At 45.2% G+C, this 21,132-nt stretch overlaps 2 protein-coding genes and 1 long non-coding RNA gene across 6 annotated transcripts; 2 read left to right on the top strand and 1 right to left on the bottom strand.

The window, feature by feature from the left end:
• Positions 1-158: 158 nt before the first annotated feature.
• Positions 159-5,525, bottom strand: prim1 (DNA primase subunit 1). Of its 2 annotated transcripts, XM_047330839.1 has the most exons (14): positions 5,181-5,525; positions 4,108-4,265; positions 3,765-3,871; positions 3,591-3,664; positions 3,373-3,509; positions 3,155-3,213; positions 2,977-3,086; positions 2,775-2,866; positions 2,020-2,152; positions 1,865-1,934; positions 1,657-1,769; positions 1,055-1,216; positions 510-608; positions 159-403 (listed from the first exon to the last, which is right to left on the bottom strand). In XM_047330839.1, the coding sequence occupies exons 1-14, from the start codon at positions 5,287-5,289 to the stop codon at positions 384-386; spliced, it is 1,443 nt and encodes a 480-aa protein (XP_047186795.1). In that variant the 5' UTR covers positions 5,290-5,525; the 3' UTR covers positions 159-383. The 2 variants fall into 2 exon arrangements, with proteins under 2 accessions (XP_047186795.1, XP_035499797.1); XM_035643904.2 differs by lacking the exon at positions 1,055-1,216.
• LOC118316264 lies at positions 5,525-10,397 on the top strand. Of its 2 annotated transcripts, none has more exons than XR_004795157.2 (4): positions 5,525-5,667; positions 6,480-6,623; positions 8,430-8,522; positions 9,463-10,397. It is a non-coding gene; the product is annotated as an uncharacterized LOC118316264 (long non-coding RNA). The 2 variants fall into 2 exon arrangements; XR_004795156.2 differs by having other exon boundaries at positions 6,480-6,722.
• A 2,026-nt stretch (positions 10,398-12,423) lies between these two features.
• On the top strand, positions 12,424-20,120 carry LOC118316262 (rho-related GTP-binding protein Rho6-like). 2 transcript variants are annotated; one of them, XM_035643907.2, is made up of 6 exons: positions 12,424-12,540; positions 12,670-12,780; positions 13,650-13,737; positions 17,462-17,571; positions 17,740-17,874; positions 17,985-20,120. In XM_035643907.2, the coding sequence occupies exons 2-6, from the start codon at positions 12,679-12,681 to the stop codon at positions 18,228-18,230; spliced, it is 681 nt and encodes a 226-aa protein (XP_035499800.2). In that variant the 5' UTR covers positions 12,424-12,540; positions 12,670-12,678; the 3' UTR covers positions 18,231-20,120. The 2 variants fall into 2 exon arrangements, with proteins under 2 accessions (XP_035499800.2, XP_035499798.2); XM_035643905.2 differs by lacking the exon at positions 12,424-12,540 and having other exon boundaries at positions 12,549-12,780.
• Positions 20,121-21,132: the final 1,012 nt, after the last annotated feature.

Raw genomic sequence — 21,132 nt, 5'->3', positions numbered from 1 at the left:
TTTATCGTTCCAGTATAATCTTCACCATCCACATTTATCTATGAAAAGTGTGGGCCAACGACAACTTTTTGCTCAAAACGAGTATTTGCCTAAAGAATTAGTTCAATGTAAAAAAAAAAGAAGAATGAGACTTTATTAAAAGGAACTGGAATACAAGATTTTGAAAGAGTATTTATTTTCACAAATGACTGTACAGTAGCAAAATGTAGAAGAGACAACAAGACAGAAAATATAAAAATGGCATTTTTCAAAGACAAGGAATTATTCTTGTTTAATTTATGAATGTATTATTTCTGAATCTGACATTGCCTCAGAACAATGGCAATATTCCACCACCGCGCGCATTTAAAGCCACGGCGCCACCGCACAAGTGTTGATCCCGGTCAGAAGTCTTTCTCAAGATCTAAAAGACGAAAGAAGAAAAACAAGGAGACAAGAAAATTGATGAAACATCAGAGTGTATGAATCTCAATCTGTCGTCATGCAATCTACAAGAGACCACGACGTACCGCTCTTTTTGAGAAGCTCTCCCTTCCACGAAAGAGCCAGTCCGTCCAGAAACTGATCGAAGTATTTCACGTACTTTGCCAGACTGGTTCTTTTGTAATCTGTGAAGAAAAGGGATCAGTGAGCCAAAATATTCACTTGCTCCGTTTTATCCAACGGCTTAAAAAGGGACATTTCGGTCTGTAACTCCAATGGTGCGTTCACACCGGACGTGACGGGAATTATTCGCGCGAGTAGATCACATACAAAGTCGATGCGACTAGACACGAATTTTAGCGTCATTGAGTCGGGCGACGCGGATGGCGAAATACGCGTCAGTCGCATGAGTTGAAATATTTGAAGTCGAGTCAAAAAATTGCGTGACGCGGTGGCCAATTACCTTTGAGATCCTCCCTCCATCACTGTCGTCAGACGTCCTGTCATTGTGTCATGAATGAAGGATCATTACTGTTGCGGTGTGTGCGTGTGTGTGTGTCATCGCGTTCGGTGTGAACGCAGCATAACTCGCTCGTGTTTCTCTGAACATGGTTATGAGGTTGCGAGCGACCTGTTTGGGTCCGAGACACGTTGTCCTGTGCGTTCTGACCGATTCTCCTCCTCTTTAAGCCCCCGGGGTTTTCTCTCTTCTCTCGTTTGGTTTTGTTAATTTCAGGTGGGAACTGAAGCCGAAAGCTTTGAAGGTTTTCCCTCAAGGAAACTGAAGAAGTCACTTCACATATAATGTAAGGGGATTTTAAGGACATGGCAGATGGTTTCTGATTTGGCTCTGATCATGTGATTAATCATCAAAACCCTTATGAAGAAACTCTAAGTAGATTTCTTGAAAAATGTGGCTTTTTCACACAAGAAACCTTATCCACGAATAAAAGACAAAAAACTCCATAGCTCCACAGCAATTCAGTAATTACCATGATTTATCTATTATAAGAGGAGGAAGTGCCTGCAGCACATAGATATTAATATATATATTTATAAAACTAATTTAGGTTCAGCAAGTTATGGTTAACGCTCATCATATTTTTCCTCATTTTGATGCAGAAAAACTGATTATCCTCGTAATCGGCCAATTTATTGCTACTACTAACTTTCTTGCGAGAAGCTCTTGTTCAGGATACAGTCAGACAGAAATGAATAATTTCAGAACTTCACCTCTGATCTTTCGTCTCTCCGCCGCGTCCTTCTCGTTTTCCTTCTCCTTCACGTCCTCCGACTCCTCTCCTCCTCCTGCTGCTCTGGGCCGATCCAGCTCCTCACAAATCAGACTAGGGTGTTTAAAAAAAATAAAAAATAATTAAAGAGTTACAACGTCGACTCGGACACACAACAGACGACACGAGCATTTAAAACCGTGGCCGACCTGATGGTGGGAACAGCTAAAGGATCAAACGTGTCCAGTTCCTCCAGGTCCATGGGAACAGAAATGCGTCCTGGACGGAGTTAAAAGAAGAAAAAGTCGCACTGAGACTCGGTGGGCGATGTGGCCGGAGTTGATCTGATCAGAGCTGCGCTCACCTGTCTTGGGGTGGACACTGAAGGGGCTCTTCAGCAAGTGGTTCACGCCTTTACTGACGTTCACGTCGAGCCGCGGGTAACAATACTGCAGCATGATCTCCTTCTCGAAGTGTTGGCCCTTCTTGGCAGTGGCCTGGAGACAGAGGGACCGGATCACCGCCTCGTGTCAAAGTTACACTAGAGCCCGACCGATATATCGCTTGGCCGATGAAATCTGTCGATATGGGCCTTTCGCAGAAATATCGGTAGATGTTGTAGAACTTTTATTTGAACAGAACTTTTAGTTCATATTTTACATAGAAAAATATGTGTTCAATGTCTGAATTCAAGTTCTTATATTGTTTTGTATTTCTCTTTTCTTTTATTTACAGATAATTAATTTATATCGATATATATATATATATATATATATATATATATATAGATCCACATGATCAGCATCAGCCCCCAAACATCCATATTGGTCGGGCTCTCATTTTTATATAATATCGGTCGATATACCAATACTGGAAATTTTTAATATATTTTACATAGGAAAAAAATAGGTGTTTAATGTCTCATTTCAAGTTCTATATATTGTGTTGTATTTCTGTTTTCTTTGATTTACAGTAAAATTTATGGTTAAAAAAATGTTTCATCAGCACCAAAAATCCAGTATCGTTCGGGCTCTAATATATTATATATATATATATATATATGTATGAAGATTTTCTATTAAACACCTGACGTTATGTCAAACAAACAGAATTCCCAACCTGTTTCCTACTGGCTTGATCCTGAACCAGTTTCCAGCGACTCTCTGGTTTCATCTCATTCTTGAAATCCTGCTGCAACTCTTTTCTCACATGTAAGAGGGCGAGTTAAGAGTCAACAAAGACCTTTTTTCTTTAAAACCAGCAGCTCGACTGCACGCTTTGTTTCCCTCGTAGATACAACATTGAAACAGAAAAAGGATATCTTCAGGCACCAGCGCCAGCACTTTGTCCACAGATTCCTTGCGGCTCAGTATCTCCTGTTCGTGAAGAGCGTACTGGGGGAAGTATCGCTCCACCACCGCCAAAGACTCTCTGTTGAGACGGGACCGATCAGTGGAAGCACACACCAACAGAACCCAACTGACCGGTCAGATTCTCACCTGATGAAGGGATGAAGAGGATCCGTCAGCACCACTTTCTTCACCGTCTCGTCTCCACCCTGTCAATCGGCATAAGTCGTGAACTGTGTGATCAGTTTTTAACATTTTAAATGTTTCCCTGCTGCTACAGCTTTGAAGGACAATATTTGACAGCTCTGGGTCTTAACGTCAACACGACGGACATGCCGACGATCCGACAGGAGCCAGCGTGGCGTTACCTTCACCAGGCTCAGGTATTCCGCGACGGCAGAGCGAGCGGCCACCGACAGCTTCCTGGCAGCTTCGTCACACACCCAGCAGTGCACTCCTCTTCGGCCAGAGTAAACCCACAGCAGGTGCTGGAAACCAAAGTCGTCTGAAAAGACATCACACAAATAAAAGGTCAGATGCTAATTTGGCTAAATAAATAACAAATAAGCAGATGGCAGACACAAACCTCGGAGCGCTCGATCCAGGATATGAACAGCGATGGTCATCAGGGTCCAGCACTTGGAACAAATCTCCGCAGCACTAAAATTAAGAGTGTGTGTCAAATCAGGTCGTCAGCATAAACTCGATGATGTGGAATCGGGATATGGAGAGGTGGATTAGTACAGCAGGACACTTTTACCTGCAACAGCTTCTGACATCATCATAATCCGTCATGTCGATATCAAACACCAGCTCCTTCTCCAGCGCCTGGAAGGTCCCGGACTTCACCGTGTTGTGTTGATTCGGCTGTGGAGAACACACACACACACACACACACACACACACACACACACACACACACACACACACACACACACACACACACACACACACACACACACACACACACACACACACACACACACACACACACACACACACACACACACACACACACACACACACACACACACACTAAATCCATCTCCATATTTCATATTATACAGCAGAGGAGGGATGTGGGGATGAAGAGGAAGTCTCACCCTGTGACTGTATATCGCTCCAACGTCGATCTTGTACGGGTTCATCTTCAGCATTTCCTTCTCCAGCTCCGTCTGCGTGCTGAACGACTGGTAGCGGACGTAGATGTCGTCTTTGAGCGTGAAGGAGAACTCGCGATTCTGGAAGTAGTTCTTCTGCACTGAGGTCGTGGGAGAAACGACGCGTTAGTCTCACGTAGCGACGGAGACGGACGACGGTCAGAGTCACCGGTTTATTAGGGACAACAAAGACAACAACTCCCTTCATGAGGATTTTTTGTTGAAACCGTTTCAGAGATGTCGATTTAATTATAAAATCGTTTTCAGACGGTATAGTTTGTGTTGAACTGTATGAATAGCAACGTTTCCCACATTATTTCCCCAGGTACCAGGCAACCAACCAGTGCCCCAGAGTCAAAATCATCACACTGATTATCAGAAAATAAACTTGGCTGCATACATTTTATAATTGATGAATTACACATACATATCTACATATATATATTTTTTATATAGAGGAAAAATGACAAAAAAAACCTCTCAAATATGTTTCTATAACAATAAAATCAATATACACTTTGTACAAGTGACTGTTGCTTTTGACAAAACAAGAATTTAAATGTGTTAAACTTGAGCTTTGGTGAATTATTATTTGTGAAGTTTTTTGTGTGGTGCAGAGCACAAATCATATCAGTAGGGAGCCGTGGAGGTCAGCGGGTGGACAGAATAATAGAAACACCTGTCTGCACAATGCAATTCAAAAACCATAACAGCATCACAAAACCTCCATGTTGGATCAACAAGCACTGAACACATTGGATTCGTTACAGGACAGTTGAGACAGACTACACTGTAGGTGTTCCTAATAAACTGGTCACTCGGTGCAACATGAATCAGAAGCACCGGTTGACACTGCAGAGGTGAATTATGGATTTTAGTCTCATGTGTCAGAACATTGCTGCAAAGTCCAGTCTGGTGACAGACACCCACCTGTCTGCCAACCGCCAACACAAACTCAAGAAGAAGAAGATGAAGAAGAAGAAGATGAAGATGAAGAAGATGAAGAAGACACTCACCTCCGCCATAGTTCAACCAGCGGTGATACTGGGCGAAGGGGAAGAGTCGCCGGTAATACAGCGGCAGGAGATCCGGCAGACAGGCCGCGTCGTAACCGGAGGACGGCATCTCCCGGTAATAAGGACTCTGCTCCGGTAACAAACTAGACTCTGCTCCGGTATCGGTGGTTTTTTAACCCGACGCAACCACAGCTTGTTGTACGTTTCTTTAACAGCGCGGGAAAACCCATGAGGAGCGGACACGACCAATGAGACGAGGAACGGGCGATGTCGTCATCGATCGTAACCCGGAACTTCCGGTGAACGAAGATATAAACATAAATACATAAAAACACGTCGGACGTGTCGCAGCCGAGCTGAAGTCAGATGTTCGAGGTCCGAGTGAGAGGATTAAAAGATGTCGCCTGACTTTACTCGACCAATCACTGAACTGAACCGTGTTATAATCGTCCAACTACGAACGAAGAGGCGGAAGTGTCGTCGGGAGGTGAGTTGGATCATGGGAAGTGTAGTCTTTTGGTTGTACTGCGCGTTTCTCTTTTTATCAACCAATGGAAAAAATACAAGAACAAAACAATGCAATACTTTTTTAATTAATAGACAAAGACAATAAATAAAGACAATAAATAAAGACAATTAATGATGAAGTCACAATAATACAGTGAGCCAAATAAATAAACAGAGAAACAAGAAAGAGAGAAAAAAAGTAAACGTGTTGGAGTGTCCTTTAAATATCTTTAAATGTATACATTAAAATGTTTGCTGTCACAACAACATTTATACTATCAACATTATGTTGCATAAACACATATTGACAGTACCATATATATTTTTCTCAATGTCTATTGAAGTTTAATTTACAAACTAAAATGTTTCCCATGTTAGAAAAAAATCGGGACTCATCTGTCGTCTTACACATGGAGAATGACAAATATATGGGATCACTGTAACATAGAATATGTAAAGTGGAATGCTTTTAAATATAGAAACAAATGGACAGTAATGTCTAGTAAAAATGTATAGATGAAGTATTTGAATAGTTCCTGACAGTCCCTGACATCTTGGAGTATTTTGTCTATCAAGTTTAGGTAACGTACCTGTACAGTGTGAACCTGAAGATTACTCCGAGAAATATTCTGTCTCCACCAACACCACCAGGACTGATCCCTCCCTGTTCACTCTCTGCTCCACGCCTCTAGAGGGCAGTACACTCCCATGGAAGTGATGCTCCATTTGTGGAAATTGCAGATCAATGATGCTGGAGAACTTGTTCATTGTTTTGTTTTTTTCACCCTTGAGGCTCCAAGGAGATGAACCGTTTAACATTCAGGTGCAATTCTGAGATCGAGAGCTCAAAAAGAGGCTCGTGGCTGGTTTTCATTGGAACAGGGGCAGAGCGGGGCCAAACGCCAAGCAACACCAGGCATCACAAGGCAATATAAGGTAACACAAGACAACAGGCAACACAAGACAACCATCAGGAAACAGGCAACACATGACAGCATCAGGCAACAGGCAACAGGCAACACAAGACAATATAAGGTAACACAAGACAACACAAGACAACACCAGGCAACAGGCAACACAATTCAACACCAGGCAACAGGCAACACATGACAACATCAGGCAACAGGCAACACATGACAGCATCAGGCAACAGGCAACACAAGACAATATAAGGTAACACAAGACAACACAAGACAACACCAGGCAACAGGCAACACAATTCAACACCAGGCAACAGGCAACACATGACAACATCAGGCAACAGGCAACACATGACAGCATCAGGCAACAGGCAACACAAGACAATATAAGGTAACACAAGACAACAGGCAACACAAGACAACACAAGACAACACCAGGCAACAGGCAACACAATTCAACACCAGGCAACAGGCAACACATGACAACATCAGGCAACAGGCAACACAAGACAACACAAGACAACACCAGGCAACATCAGGCAACAGGCAACACAAGGTCCTTATTTTATAAATTTTCAGCAAAACTGTTGTAATTCATGCCATCCTTCATTCTGTCGGAGGCAGCGTATGCGATGGTCAACCTCTGCTCTGACATTTGAAAAGGGCACTTTACTTTCAAGACCCCCCCCCCCCCCTTTACTCAATAATAATAATACTGATAATAATAATAATAATACTGTGGCTTTACTGAGGCTGAATTTTCAGGCGATCTAAAAAGTCCATCCGACTGAAGTGGTGTGTTCAGACTGAGTGTTGAGAGATGACCTGCGTCGAGAGCTCTTCTCAGTCTGATGTAAAATAACACACCCAACCTCTCTGCCGTACTGTACATTAAATATGATTATCTCTGTAATCCTATTAATTCTGTCTCATGTCATGACTTCTCTGTAAATTCTCTTTGTCTCTGTCATTCTGCCTGTATATTTCACACTTCAATGGAAATCTGACAAAGTAAATATGAAGACATACAGATATACATGTATCCAGCCTTCTGAGTGGAGACTCTCCCCCATCACTGCTGTCGCACAGCATCCTATGCTACAGTAGATGAGATACATGTGCACTATGGATGAATGGTAATGAACTAGCATCAGTAAACCGTGTCATGTTCACCAGCGGTTAACACTCGGGGATCAGCGAGAAATTTCCTCTTCGTGATTTGCACTCGTGTTTATGCTAAGACTCTTTATTCAGACGCTGATCTACATTACGCAGGGGCTCTCAACCACGTCGTGCTGGAATCATGCAAATGATTTTTGCTGCAAGGCAAAAGGGGGATGTGATGAGGTTCATCCCCCTTCTTTTGGTCCTTTTTTTCCCCCGGAAAATATTAGAAATTGACTCAGTGATATTAAAGTCTGTTCACCATCACATTCCCACTGCGTGTTAAAAATTCTGATGTGTATTAATGCACATTACAAACTGCTAGGCATTAGCATTCTGAACTGTTACACTGAATATGTCCTGTTGCTCATCGTGCATCCACACACACACACACACACACACACACACACACACACACACACACACGTAGCGTGCGACATAAAGAGACGAGTCTGGGGTTGGGTCGGGTTTGGGAATGAAGAAGAAGGACAGTGTCCTCCTGGAAGTCTCCACGGCCGCTGGTTGCCAAGAAATATAGTCACAGTCAGGGATGTAGCACCAAAATCTGGGCCCTATACATAAGCATGTCTCACAAGCATGCTCCTTTTGAAAGAAATGAATTAACAGTTGTTTCTCTCTTTTCTCTTCCGGGACCCAGACGTTACTTCCTCGAGGGAAAGACATGACGAAGTCACTGGTCAGTAGATCAGCCCACAGATTCTCATGCTGAGTCGTGACGGGCGGACTAAAAGTGAGAGAGGGCCCCTCAGAGCACACTTCAGTCTCTCAACCAATGTGTTCAGACGATTTTTTTCAATTTATGTTATGACACTAATAACTTAGAAAACACTAATCCCAGGAATTTGCAACATCAAACGCAGTCAGGCCAGTTTTTGTTTGTGTGTTTTCTACTGAAGTGTGTGTCACCGGTGTTTCCCTGATGGGAGGCGACAGCAGTCGGGAGATGGTTGCACACTGTGGTCGTCTGAAGAGGCACCGACTTATTTTTCTTTTCATTTTTTTTTTCCATAATACCCGAACCACGATTCCTCCTGTACAACATGTTGACCTATAGCGCTGCTTAACCCGACGACTGTCTGAGCTATATTTATCATATACTTTTACCTCCCCCGCCCCACTGACATTTAGTGTGTGTGTGTGTGTGTGTGTGTGTGTGTGTGTGTGTGTGTGTGTGTGTGTGTGTGTGTGTGTGTGTGTGTGTGTGTGTGTGTGTGTGTGTGTGTGTGTGTGTGTGTGTGTGTGTGTGTGTGTATGTGCGTGTGTGTGTGTGCGCGCGTGCGTGTGCAGCAGGTGCAGTCTCGACATCCTCACGCGTTCCATTAATGGAACCAAAGCGCCGCCTGTGACAGACGAGCAGTTGTTTCCATTTAACTGGCCTCGCTCCGCTCACTCCACACACGTCTCACACACTGTGGGGCTCTGCCATACTCCAGAGAGATGAGGCCACTTCTAGTGCTTGGCGCTCGTCTCTTCATGTCGCACGCTACGTGTTGGATAAACATATGTGAAGTCACTCATTCGTTTTTTTTTTATGTCAAAAATAATTGCATGCGTCCTCACGTGGCTGCGTCCTGCAAGTGGGTTAGAAACACATGAGAGACACATGGAGACGATCCACAGACAAAGAGACAATGCTGAACTGAATTTGTTTCATTTCCTGTCATTTTCAGCCAGTTCATCATTTTTCCCCGACACCTTTGACACTTTGAGCTCGTAAACCTCCACAGACCAGTGAAGAAGATATCACCAGCGCAGACGACATGGGGTCACTTTGTGATCACAAACTGCTGACAGAAAAAAAACAATCTACGTCCACCAGATTTTCCTGCACGAGGTCGTTGAGATAAACCTTGGATTTGGGTCTTTAGTCAAAGCAACATTGAGTTTTCCATGAAGAGGAAACAAGAGGACGCAATTCCCCCGTAACTGTGTCATCACATTCCTCATGTTGGCGTAAAGAAGTTTAATGATGCAGGGAAACACTTACGTTAGCTTAGCTTAGCACAAAGAGTGGCAACGGGTGGAAACAGCTAGCCTGGTTCCGTTCTGCCTGAGGCCCCTAAACCTCGGTGAGAGTCGAGTTGTCCTGGTTTGATGTGCTGTCAGTCCACATTGTGGGTGAAACGTGCTCCGTCGTCTTGAACCTGACCTGGGGGCAGATGTACAGTGGAATATTTGAGACCTGCGTCGAGAAACGTTAACATCTGATCACATCTGGTGGACCAGGACCTGAAGGTCACCGGTTTGGGAAAATCCCAGAGATGGTCGGACAGAGTGAGAAGTTTGTGAAGCGATTCGACCTTCGAACAAGCACTTCTGAAGAATCTCGACGACAACAACAACAACAACAACAACAACAACAACAACAGTAGCCTGTCAGGGCGTACTCACGCCCCAGAGAAGAAAACTTGTTATGAATTAAGATTAGATAAGATACAACACTTTAGTTACTGCGCTTAAGAGGAAGAGATCTTTGGACAGAGCTAGGCTAGCAGTTTCCCCCCGCTTTCAGTCTTTATGCTAAGCTAAGGTGTTTGCTGTTTAGTTTAATACTTATTGTACGTACAGTATATGATTGTGATATTGAACTTCTCATCCAACTCTCGACAAGGAATGTGAATCATTTTCCATATTTCCTTAAAAGGTGGAACTAAAGCCCTGATCACAGTCCATCACAGATGTAAACCTTTTACATATAACAATAATGATATCATAACAATAAGCTTTTATTTACACAGCACATTTAAAAACAGGGTTTGCAAAGTGCCTTGCCAGACAAAGCAGACGGAGGACAGTCAGGGTCAGTGACGAGGCCACAACCGCCACAAAGGACATTTTGTGTGTTCATGTCAAACCCTGCATATACTTCATAATCAGCTTCCATTATTATTTTTACACTTAAGTGCTAAATGTGTGTGACTATACTTTCGACTGAATAACTGAAAAAAAAAACATTATTTGTGTGGTTTATAAAAACCTAATTACAGCCCTGCAGCCTCCCCCTCCCTCCCCCTTCTCCTCTTCCTCCTCATCCCTCTTCCCCCTCCCCCCTTCTTCTCCCCCTTCTCCTCCTCCTCCTCGTCCTCGTCCCGTTCCTCCTCCTCCCTCCCCCTTCTCCTCCTCCCTCTCTGTTTATATACAGTCTATGCTCCCTCATCCTCCTCGTCCCTCCCCCCTTCTCCTCCTCTTCCTCCTCCTCCCCCTCCTCCTCCTCACTTCCCCCTCTTCCTTCCCCCTTCTCCTCCTCCTCCTCCTCCTCCTCGTCCCGTTCCTCCTCCTCCCTCCCCCTTCTCCTCCTCCCTCCCTGTTTATATACAGTCTATGCTCCCTCCTCCTCCTCACTTCCCCCTCTTCCTTCCCCCTTCTCCTCCTCCTCTCCCTCCCCCCTCCTCCTCCTCACTTCCTCCTCCTCCTCCCTGTTTATATACAGTCTATGCTCCCTCCTCCTCCTCCTCACTTCCCCCTCCTCCCTCCCCCTTCTCCTCCTCCCTCCCTGTTTATATACAGTCTATGCTCCCTCCTCCCTCCCTCCTTCTCCTCCTCCCTCCCCCTTCTCCTCCTCCTCCCTGTTTATATACAGTCTATGCTCCCCCCTTCTCCTCCCCCTCCTCCGTCCCCCTTCTCCTCCTCCCCCTTCTCCTCCTCCCTCCCTGTTTATATACAGTCTATGCTACCCCCTTCTGTTCTCTTCCTCCTCCCCCCCTTCTCCTCCTCCTCCATGTTTATATACTGTCCATGCTCCCTCCTCACTTCCCCCTCCTCCCTCCCCCTTCTCCTCCTCCTCCATGTTTATATACAGTCCATGCTCCCTCCTCACTTCCCCCTCCTCCCTCCCCCTTCTCCTCCTCCTCCCTGTTTATATACAGTCAATGCTCCCTCCTCCTCCTCCTCCTCCCTCCTTCTTCTCCTCCCCCCTCCTCCTCCCTCCTCCTCCTCCTCCTCCTCCCTGTTTATATACAGTCAATGCTCCCTCCTCCCCCCCTTCTCCTCCTCCTCCCTGTTTATATACAGTCAATGCTCCCTCCTCCTCCTCCTCCTCCTCCCCCCTCCTCCTCCTCCTCCCTGTTTATATACAGTCAATGCTCCCTCCTCCTCCTCCTCCTCCCCCCTTCTTCTCCTCCTCCCTCCTCCTCCTCCTCCTCCTCCCTCCTCCCTCCTCCTCCTCCCTCCCTGTTTATATACAGTCAATGCTCCCTCCTCCTCCTCCTCCTCCTCCCCCCTCCTCCTCCTCCTCCCTGTTTATATACAGTCAATGCTCCCTCCTCCTCCTCCTCCTCCTCCCCCCTCCTCCTCCTCCTCCCTGTTTATATACAGTCAATGCTCCCTCCTCCTCCTCCTCCTCCCCCCTTCTTCTCCTCCTCCCTCCTCCTCCTCCTCCTCCTCCCTCCTCCCTCCTCCTCCTCCTCCCTGTTTATATACAGTCAATGCTCCCTCCTCCCCCCCTTCTCCTCTTCCTCCCTGTTTAAATACAGTCCATGCTCCCTCCTCCTCACTTCCCCCTCCTCCCTCCCCCTTCTCCTCCTCCCTCCCTGTTTATATACAGTCAATGCTCCCTCCTCACTTCCCCCTCCTCCCTCCCCCTTCTCCTCCTCCTCTCTGTTTATATACAGTCCATGCTCCCCCCCCCCTTCTCCTCCTCCTCCTCCCCCTCCTTCTCCTCCTCCTCCTCTCTGTTTATATACAGTCCATGCTCCCGCTCCCTCCTCCTCCTCCTCTCATTGGCTGACGCCACCGTATAAAGCTGATGGGTGAGTCTGTCCCGACAGACGAGCAGGAGGCAGCAGGAGCCACATCGCCGGTCTCCAGCTGCAGGACTCGTCCATCTCACTTCGTGTCGTCTTGTCCTCTGTGGTTGTTTCCTCGGACCCACCATGAAGGAGAGGAGGATGCAGTCGTGCGTCGCGAGGTGCAAACTGGTGCTGGTCGGAGACGTCCAGTGCGGCAAGACTGCGATGTTACAGGTGTTGGCCAAGGACAGTTACCCGGAGGTGAGGGACGCTGGATCAGCGAGAAATGAGGAATATGCATTCAATATAACAGATGCACATCTTTACCACTGACCCTGTACAGATCAGAGCCGCAACCGTTAATCCACGAATCGATGAGTAACCGACTAAATGAACCGCCAACTATTTTGATAGTCGATTAATCGGTTCAAGTAGTTTTTATTAAGGAGAAAAAAAAGTCATAACTCTCTGATTTCAGCTTCTGAAAGGTGAATATGTTCTGGTTTCTTTGCTCCTCTGTGACAGTGAACTGAACATCTTTGGTGTGTGGACGAAACAAAACATCATGTCGGTGGTAACATGATTTTATTGACCAGATAACTGATCGATAAATCGAGAAAATAATCGACAGACTAATTAATACTGAAATATATCATGACTATAGTTAGTTGCAGATAAGTGCTCCTATAAATTAAAATCTATTGAGAAACCATTGGTATAATACATATATATATATATATATATATATATATATATATATATATATATATATATATATATATATATATATATATATATATATACATATAACATCAAATACTGTTACTACAAGGAAACATGGGAGTTAAAATAACTCCCTATATATATATAGATATAGATATAGATATATATAGACTGCAGGCAAACATTTTCCACGTGAAGCTCTGTAACATATTGAACATTCCCAGAAAGGGAGTATCGTCGGTGTAAAGCAGGAGGATTTGCTCAGTTTTTGATTCTTGATTCATTGTGTCAAAGTTGTAACGGTTCACTGAATCTGAGTGTTTGTTCTAAAGAGTAAATAATCAGTAGGTCAATCATTTTCCATGTGGATTTGTAATTCAATCTTCTCCTTATCTTTGCGTCTCCAGACGTACATCCCGACTGTGTTCGAGAACTACAGTTCCTGTCTGCAGCTGGAGGATCAGCGAGTGGAGCTCAGCCTCTGGGACACGTCAGGTAGACGACAGCATCCTTTCAATTTGCTTAAACTGAAAATATTTGACTCACACACACACACACACACACACACACACACACACACACGTCATTTACAAAGCAGCCGCTCTGTCAGGAGCCGTGTTTTGGTTGGAGCCGTGGGTTGAATCAGGCGGTTTCAGGTCTGTATTCATAGGTTAATCTGTGGAACTTGTTTACCCTCCCAACAGACAGACAGTCAGCGAGTCTGGGGAGAAACCCCCTCCTCCTCCTCCTCCTCCTCCTCCCCCATTGCTTCAGTCACCGTGTCACTGTTTGCACGGGCCTCACTATCCGTCAGGCCTGTTCCGATGCAGTGTAACGTCTTCTGATGAGACCCTCACTGTGAAAAACCTGCAGGCGTCAATCACACAAAAACCTCTCGCTTCTGCAAAATCTTGACCAGTGAAAGACAAACTCTGGATTTGAGAAACATCACCAAGATATTACCAGTTAAATTCTATACATACTAAATTCGAAACTACGTTTCAAGTGTTCCCATTATTACGCTGGAGCCCTGACGTATATAAATATATATACATATATATATACATATATATATATATAAAACCTGTGACATTTCAGTCCGACCTGTACGATTTAGAGAATTAAAACCGCGTGTCAATGGTTTGTTGAGCGTTTTTCTATTGTTATTAATTCGACCAGATTTGCAGCTAATGATCATTTCAATCATATATTAATCCATCAGCTAACTTGTTGATCTGTTGCTCAATAGTTTTGTATCTTGAGGGTCAGAACATTGTGTGAAATCCACATTGTGATCCGATCGAACCCGAAACCCAAAGATATTCAGTTTGACGATGGCGTAAATTAGAGAAAAGCAGCAGAATCCTTTTCAAATCCTTTAAGAAAACTGTTTCTCAGACGATTTATGGATTCATAATTTGATTTACCTTTAAAGCAGAAATGTCAGGAATGAAATGGTCTTGAATGTGAGAGCTTTATGCTTGTTCTATGTTTGATATGAGACGTAAGACGTCGTCTCGACCTCATGGCAAAATAAAGTAGAGACACTCTTCACAGTTTTCATCAACAGAACAGTTTAATCAAGAGGAAGATAACATGCAGATTAAGAATAATCACGAGTCACGTCCAGTTCAGAGAGCCATCCGTGTCTCTTCTAAAACGTTGGTGACCGTCTCTGAAGTTGTGTTTTAAACTGCGTGGACAGATTGATATTAGTGGCCCTCTGACACGATGACCTCAAACACACCGAGAGTTACGTGTGTCGGAGCCATAGGAACAGTATGGACAACACAACAGCACTGCAGAGGTCTGGTGCTCGGAGGAAGCACAGCGCTGCCAGTCGGCCTGAAGGGGGGTTGTTGTGCACACGGGGTGTGTGTGTGTGTGTGTGTGCGTGTGCGTGTGTGTGTGCGTGTGTGTGTGTGTGTGTGTGTGTGTGTGTGTGTGTGTGTGTGTGTGTGCGTGTGTGTGTGTGTGTGCGTGTGCGTGTGTGCGTGTGCGTGCGTGTGTGTGTGTGCGTGTGTTTGTGTGTGTGTGTGTGTGTGTGTGAACAGAAGGCACGAGTTGAGGGACCTCCCCTCGGCCTGATGGTGAGTTATTATGTAACTGAACTGGATGATCGTAGGTTTGTCTGTTCATCTCCCACGGAGCGAAAAACTTTCTGTACAGCCGCAAATTTCCAGAGAAAACATTTCATAAGACCTGTTTACATTCGCAGCACACACACACACACACACACACACACGCGCACACACGCACACACACACACAAACACACATCATTTTTTAAAAGCCCATCATCACTATGTCTCCGAGCCCGAAATGAAAATGGGAAATTCCTTGTTGTGTCAAGCCAAAAGTCCAAAACCAAAATATATGTCATTTACTCTCATTCATGACAAAGAGGAGTGGAGCTTCTCCAATTGGACAATGTTCTGCTGGATGTGGTATCAAGTTGATTATGGTTCCAAAAAAAGATTTTTTTTAAATTATCTGACATGTTACAGTACAAACAATAACTTGTCCGAAATCACACGTCGACCTTGGACAGATAAGATGTGACGGCGTCAGTCCATCATTTGCTGCTTTTATCATATTTGTTTAACATGTCACTCAGTGATAACCGCCAGCGTTTCACGACCTTGTGAGAAACATGTTTCCTTCAGTCGCTTCCTTACCTGCGACAAAGCTAACAGATAACTATCTATCTATTCATATTCATTCAATTCATTTGAGAACGACACAGTTTCAGTACCTCAGCTAATGTTTGCTCAGAGAGGGTTGTGTTTGTGTGTGTGTGTGTGTGTGCGTGTGTGTGCGTGTGTGCGTGCGTGTGTGCGTGTGTGTGCGTGCGTGTGTGCGTGTGTGTGCGTGCGTGCGTGCGTGCGTGTGTGTGTGTGTGTGTGTGTGTGTGTGTGCGTGCGTGCGTTGGTCGGTGCAGAATCTTTAAAACTCGCTGCCTCCTCTTTCTCCAGCCTTACATCACCCCGGTCAGTTATGTGACGGCTGCTTTGATTCCCACCAAAAGAAAAGTTATTGATAGATTCTTGTTGTATAAGTTTTCGTCCTACTTTGCAGAGTCAAAGTCAAAGACTCAGACTGAGTAAAAGACCCAGGACGGCTTTTTGAGCTTATTTCAGCTGCAACCGTTAATCGATTAGTAATCCACTACTAAATTAATCGCCAACTATTTTGATAATAGATCAATCGGTTCAAGTAGTTTTTTTTATGAAAGAAAAAGTCATAATTCTCTGATTTCTGCTTCTTAAATGTGAATATGTTCTGGTTTCTTCTCCTCTGTGACAGTGAGTGAATATCTTTGGTGTGTGGACAAAACAAAACATCATCTTTGGGTTCTGGGAAACACGATCGACATATTTCACCATTTTATGAACCAAACAACTGATCGATCAATCAACCGACGGACGAATCCATAATGACAATAATCCTCAGTTGCAGCCTTCGGGCTGATGTGCTTTGTTGGTGGTGATATTGAAGTGGGAAAAAATATGTATATTCATCATCACTGTCCCGAGAGGCAGATTCACCAACGTGATCGTTAGTTAATTCCGGTTCAGGCTTATTAGAAGTTTCTATTCGCGGGATCATCACGTCGTCTCAGTGTTCGCTCGGAAAAGCTTCTGGTGCGCGCTCGGCCCCCGAGGACGGGAGCAGGAAATGAAACCTCGCCGTTGCTGTGTGGGGACTGATTAGGTGGCGGAGGGAAGACAATAGAGAGCGGACATCCCGCCGCTCTGCTTTTAGCAACAGGAGCCTTCCGGACCAGTTCAGATGTTCACACCAGATTTCACCCTCTCGTAACCAAGGTGTCGTTTTCCCGCGACAACCATCAGGCTGGACGGAGTGAGGGGATGTGAATGTGTTTGGATATATCCACCATGATCTGTGACATCTACCCCGGCTCTTAATATAGAATAACAATTGTTTTTAAAGGACAAAAATGGTGTCAATGAAATGTTTCACCGATTCGTATTGAAACAATAATGTGTATAAGAAGAAAAACAAATGGATTGGACCTGATCGATATCCGACCAAGATCCTTTCGGCACTCGATCATTGAACCTCTAATCGATTGATCGAGACAACAGTCGACAGATTGATGAAGATCATCGCTAGTCGCAGCCCTCGTTTCAAGTGAACCTCAGACCATATCACCAAATGAAAACTTGACGTCCCTGGTCTCTGTTCCGTCCTCTCAGGTTCTCCGTACTACGACAACGTGCGGCCGCTGTGCTACAGCGACTCGGACGCCGTGCTCTTGTGCTTCGACGTCGGCCGACCGGACTCCGTCGACGTTGCGCTGAAGAAGGTACGAAGAGCCGACGCATGGACGGCGCCGCGGCCGTACAGCTACTGTACAGCTACTGTACATGCTCTCAAAATGCCGGTTCAGTGCATTTATCAAGTTTATGACACTTTTCCCCCGCAAAATATGCTCCTCTCACATTTCTGCTGGTTCTTTTCCTTTGTGTGAAAGTGGAAAGCAGAGATCCAGGACTTCTGCCCCAGCACGCGGGTCCTGCTGGTCGGCTGCAAGACGGACCTGCGCTCGGACGTGTGCACGCGTCTGGAGCTGTCCACCCACAAACAGAGTCCCGTCTCCCACGAACAGGTTTGCCCCTTGACCTCTCTTTCCTCCGTTGTGTGTGTGTGTGCGTGTGTGCGTGCGTAACAGCTCGTACCGGACTCTTACATGCGAGTGTCCCCCTCCTCACACTTCAGGGTTCGTCCATGGCCAAGCAGCTCGGCGCCGAGGCCTACCTGGAGTGCTCGGCCTTCACCTCGGAGAAGAGCATCCACGGCGTGTTCCGCGCGGCGGCGCTGGCCTGCGTGAACAAGCTGCAGCCGGCCAGCAGGCCCAGCCCCGTCCGCCGCCTCTCCAAGAGACTCCTCCACCTGCCCGGCAGGGCGGAGCTGCTCTCCTCCGCCTTCGGCAAGGACAAGTCCAAGAGCTGCTGCGTCATGTGAACACTGCCGCGATCAAGAAATGCACAAAAAAAAATTAATAATAATAATAATAATAAAAGGATGCAAGGATGCAGAGCGTTGCAAGGGAGAGAGAGGGCAACCACGTGGCTTCCCGCAAACGCGTCTCTCTACTCCGCAGCCTTAAACTCCACCAACACTCTGAACCTTTCAGCCCCAGGACGAGCGAGCACGACGTGACTCAGCGCTCACACGAGAGGAAAAACAAAAAAGAGAATCTGGGCCACGTGAAGACTGAGCATGTTTCCATCACATCCCCTCTCATCATCCATCGTTGGACCATAAGAATTCTGATCACCTGCGTGAAGAGTATCAATAACTTGTCCGCACCAAAGCTCACCGTCTCGGTTGTAACGCCGACGCTCGCTCACAGATTCAGACCAAGTTGTTCCCTGAATGTCTTTTAATTCAGTTCTCTAATTCCTTTAATGTCGACAGGACGTTTCCCCGTCGACGCGTTTCCCTTTTCCTTGAATCTCTGAGCCCGGCCCGTCCGAATTGTCGGAGCCTCGACCGGACTTTAACCCCTCACTAGTCGCCGTGACCCCTGACCCGACCTCAGAGGGGACGATGCTGCAGGAAACGCCATTTTAACACGAGGGAAAAAGTAATCATCCTGAGTATCGCCGCCGACTCCCGAGGCCCGGAATCGAATTCCAACCACATCTGCATCCACACTCGACGCCCCCGAGCCGATGCGGAGGAGGCGGTGCCATTTTGTTTGTTTTCATTGAATCACACACCCGGTCCTGTGTGGAGAGAGTTTTTTCTCCCCCTTCCTCTTTTCTTCTCTGATTTCATTCCTCAACTTCCCTGTAAAGTATTCCTGACATGTTTCTACCTGCTCGTGTCCGTCTGCGATTGGTTTTGTAGCCGTTGATGTTGTTGTTGTTGTTGTTGTTGTTGTTGTTGTTGTTGTCGTTGTTGTCGTTGTCGTTGTCTTGTGGCGTGGTAGCGGCTGTTTGACAGCTCGGCTAATGGAGGACATGATGATTTGTAGGTCTGCACCGAGAACGCCCCGGACTTTCACTGGATGTACGGCGCACTGGAATTGAATGCGTTGCCTGGCAACAGTGCGAGCAGGACTCCTGTCTCCCAGAGGGATGGATGGAGGGAGGGGGGGCTCTCCAAGAGGGCGCCTCACCTTCTATTTGTAGCATTAGACAGAAGCCGCGGTGAAGGCGACGGCTGCACGCTTCAGGGAAGCTGAATGTCTCGACGTGGATGTAAAGAGACGCCACGTTGAGCGGGATGCTGGAAACAGCTCGTCACCCAGAAACATGTCTGTGTGTGGAGAATCGTGTTCTATCTAAACTATACATCATTGTTACTCAATGTGCATTTCACACTTCAGGGTTCACCGAGATGATCTTCAGACCTTTCGGTGCGACACGAGAGTTCCTCCTCACTCCTCTCAGACCGTTGAGGTGAAACTGTCTTCTCAGTTCTCAGGCGTTGACGTCGTCTCCTGATAACGTCACATTCAGGAACATTTTTAAAACAACCAACATGCCCAGAGCAGCCACAAGACAAGACTTAGGACTTGTTCATTTTTATTGAATTCTTTTCTAAAACTCTTCTCTTATTTTTGAGACGTTGAATTTTGTGCTTTCTTTTTTTTTTTACGACTTGCACACACTTTGCATAACTTTTGCTCGTTCTCGGCAGACGGACTTGTGCGGTTGAACATGTCCTTCCTCTTGAAATTGTTTAAAATGAAAGCAGAATGTTACGGGAGCGAAAAAACGAAATGTTTGTGTCAAGCTGCCAGTTGTTGCTTAAATTATTGACTGAATTCTGTATTTGTTATTGTCAAAACTTTTGTTTTTTTCATCTTTTAATTTTTATTTAAATAAATATGTCTGAAGTTCACTTACAAGTCTGTGTTTTTTTTGTTTTTGTCCCGTGTTAAAATCATTACAGTGATTATGAAGAAATGGAGAAATACTGAAAAATAGTATAAAATGTAAACAGAAGCATTTTTAATTTTTCATGTAAGATGTCCATTTGAAGAGGGACATTTTATTATTATTATTATTATTATTATTATTATTGTTTCAATCCTACTTCTTTTCAGTCATGTAAAATAAAACCAGGCTGCATTAATCAGTTTTCATCAAAATTAGAACAAACGATCATTTGGGTGATTCAATCAAATTCAAGGCTCGGCAGCACATTGTCTCGTTGAGTCTTGAGAGAGAGTGATAACACGCACTCGGGACAGTAGTTTCTTATTAATAAGGTCAAGATACTGATAACGCACTAACTCTACTGTCTGACTGATTTCATCCCAAAGTCCGGAAGGTCGTCGGCCAAGAATTGCCAAAATAAAATCAATGAGACCGACTCTGGGTTGAATTCCACATAGTATGAGAACAAGGAGACATGTTGAAGATCTAATGCTCTCGATTTGTGAGGTGAATGCATACGCACGTGCTACTTCGGAATATGCTCTAATATACCACCTGATCATTTGCTTTTCACCATTTCTCTGTATTGTATGTTACAGTATATTATTATATTATTATTAAATCGCGAGGTCAGACACTTACACTGGTTCATCACCGTTCAGTCCATTGACCAGCGGCCGTCGACTTTTAACTGCAAATTGGGATTACTGAAGAGGCTATTTCATGTTTTAAAGACACCTCATGGGACATTTCCGCTCCAGTCTTTTCCTCTGACACGGATCTGTGTCGGTAAAATGAGTTTTTATCTCTGAACATCAGCAGATGTATTGTGAAGATACTGCAGCACAAAGAAGAGAGGACAGTGATGTAACACAGCATCAGTTACTTTTGGTATCGTAGTTCTTCTCCGTCTCACAGCAGGTCATTTCACAAGGAAACAAATATTCCGTCGTGATGATTAAACGTCACTCCGC

This window comes from Scophthalmus maximus, chromosome 3 (assembly GCF_022379125.1).
Source record: "Scophthalmus maximus strain ysfricsl-2021 chromosome 3, ASM2237912v1, whole genome shotgun sequence".
In the NCBI taxonomy this organism is placed as follows: Eukaryota; Metazoa; Chordata; class Actinopteri; order Pleuronectiformes; family Scophthalmidae; genus Scophthalmus; species Scophthalmus maximus.
The sequence above is the reverse complement of the archived record's forward strand: the minus strand, read 5'-3'. Positions and strand labels throughout refer to the sequence as shown.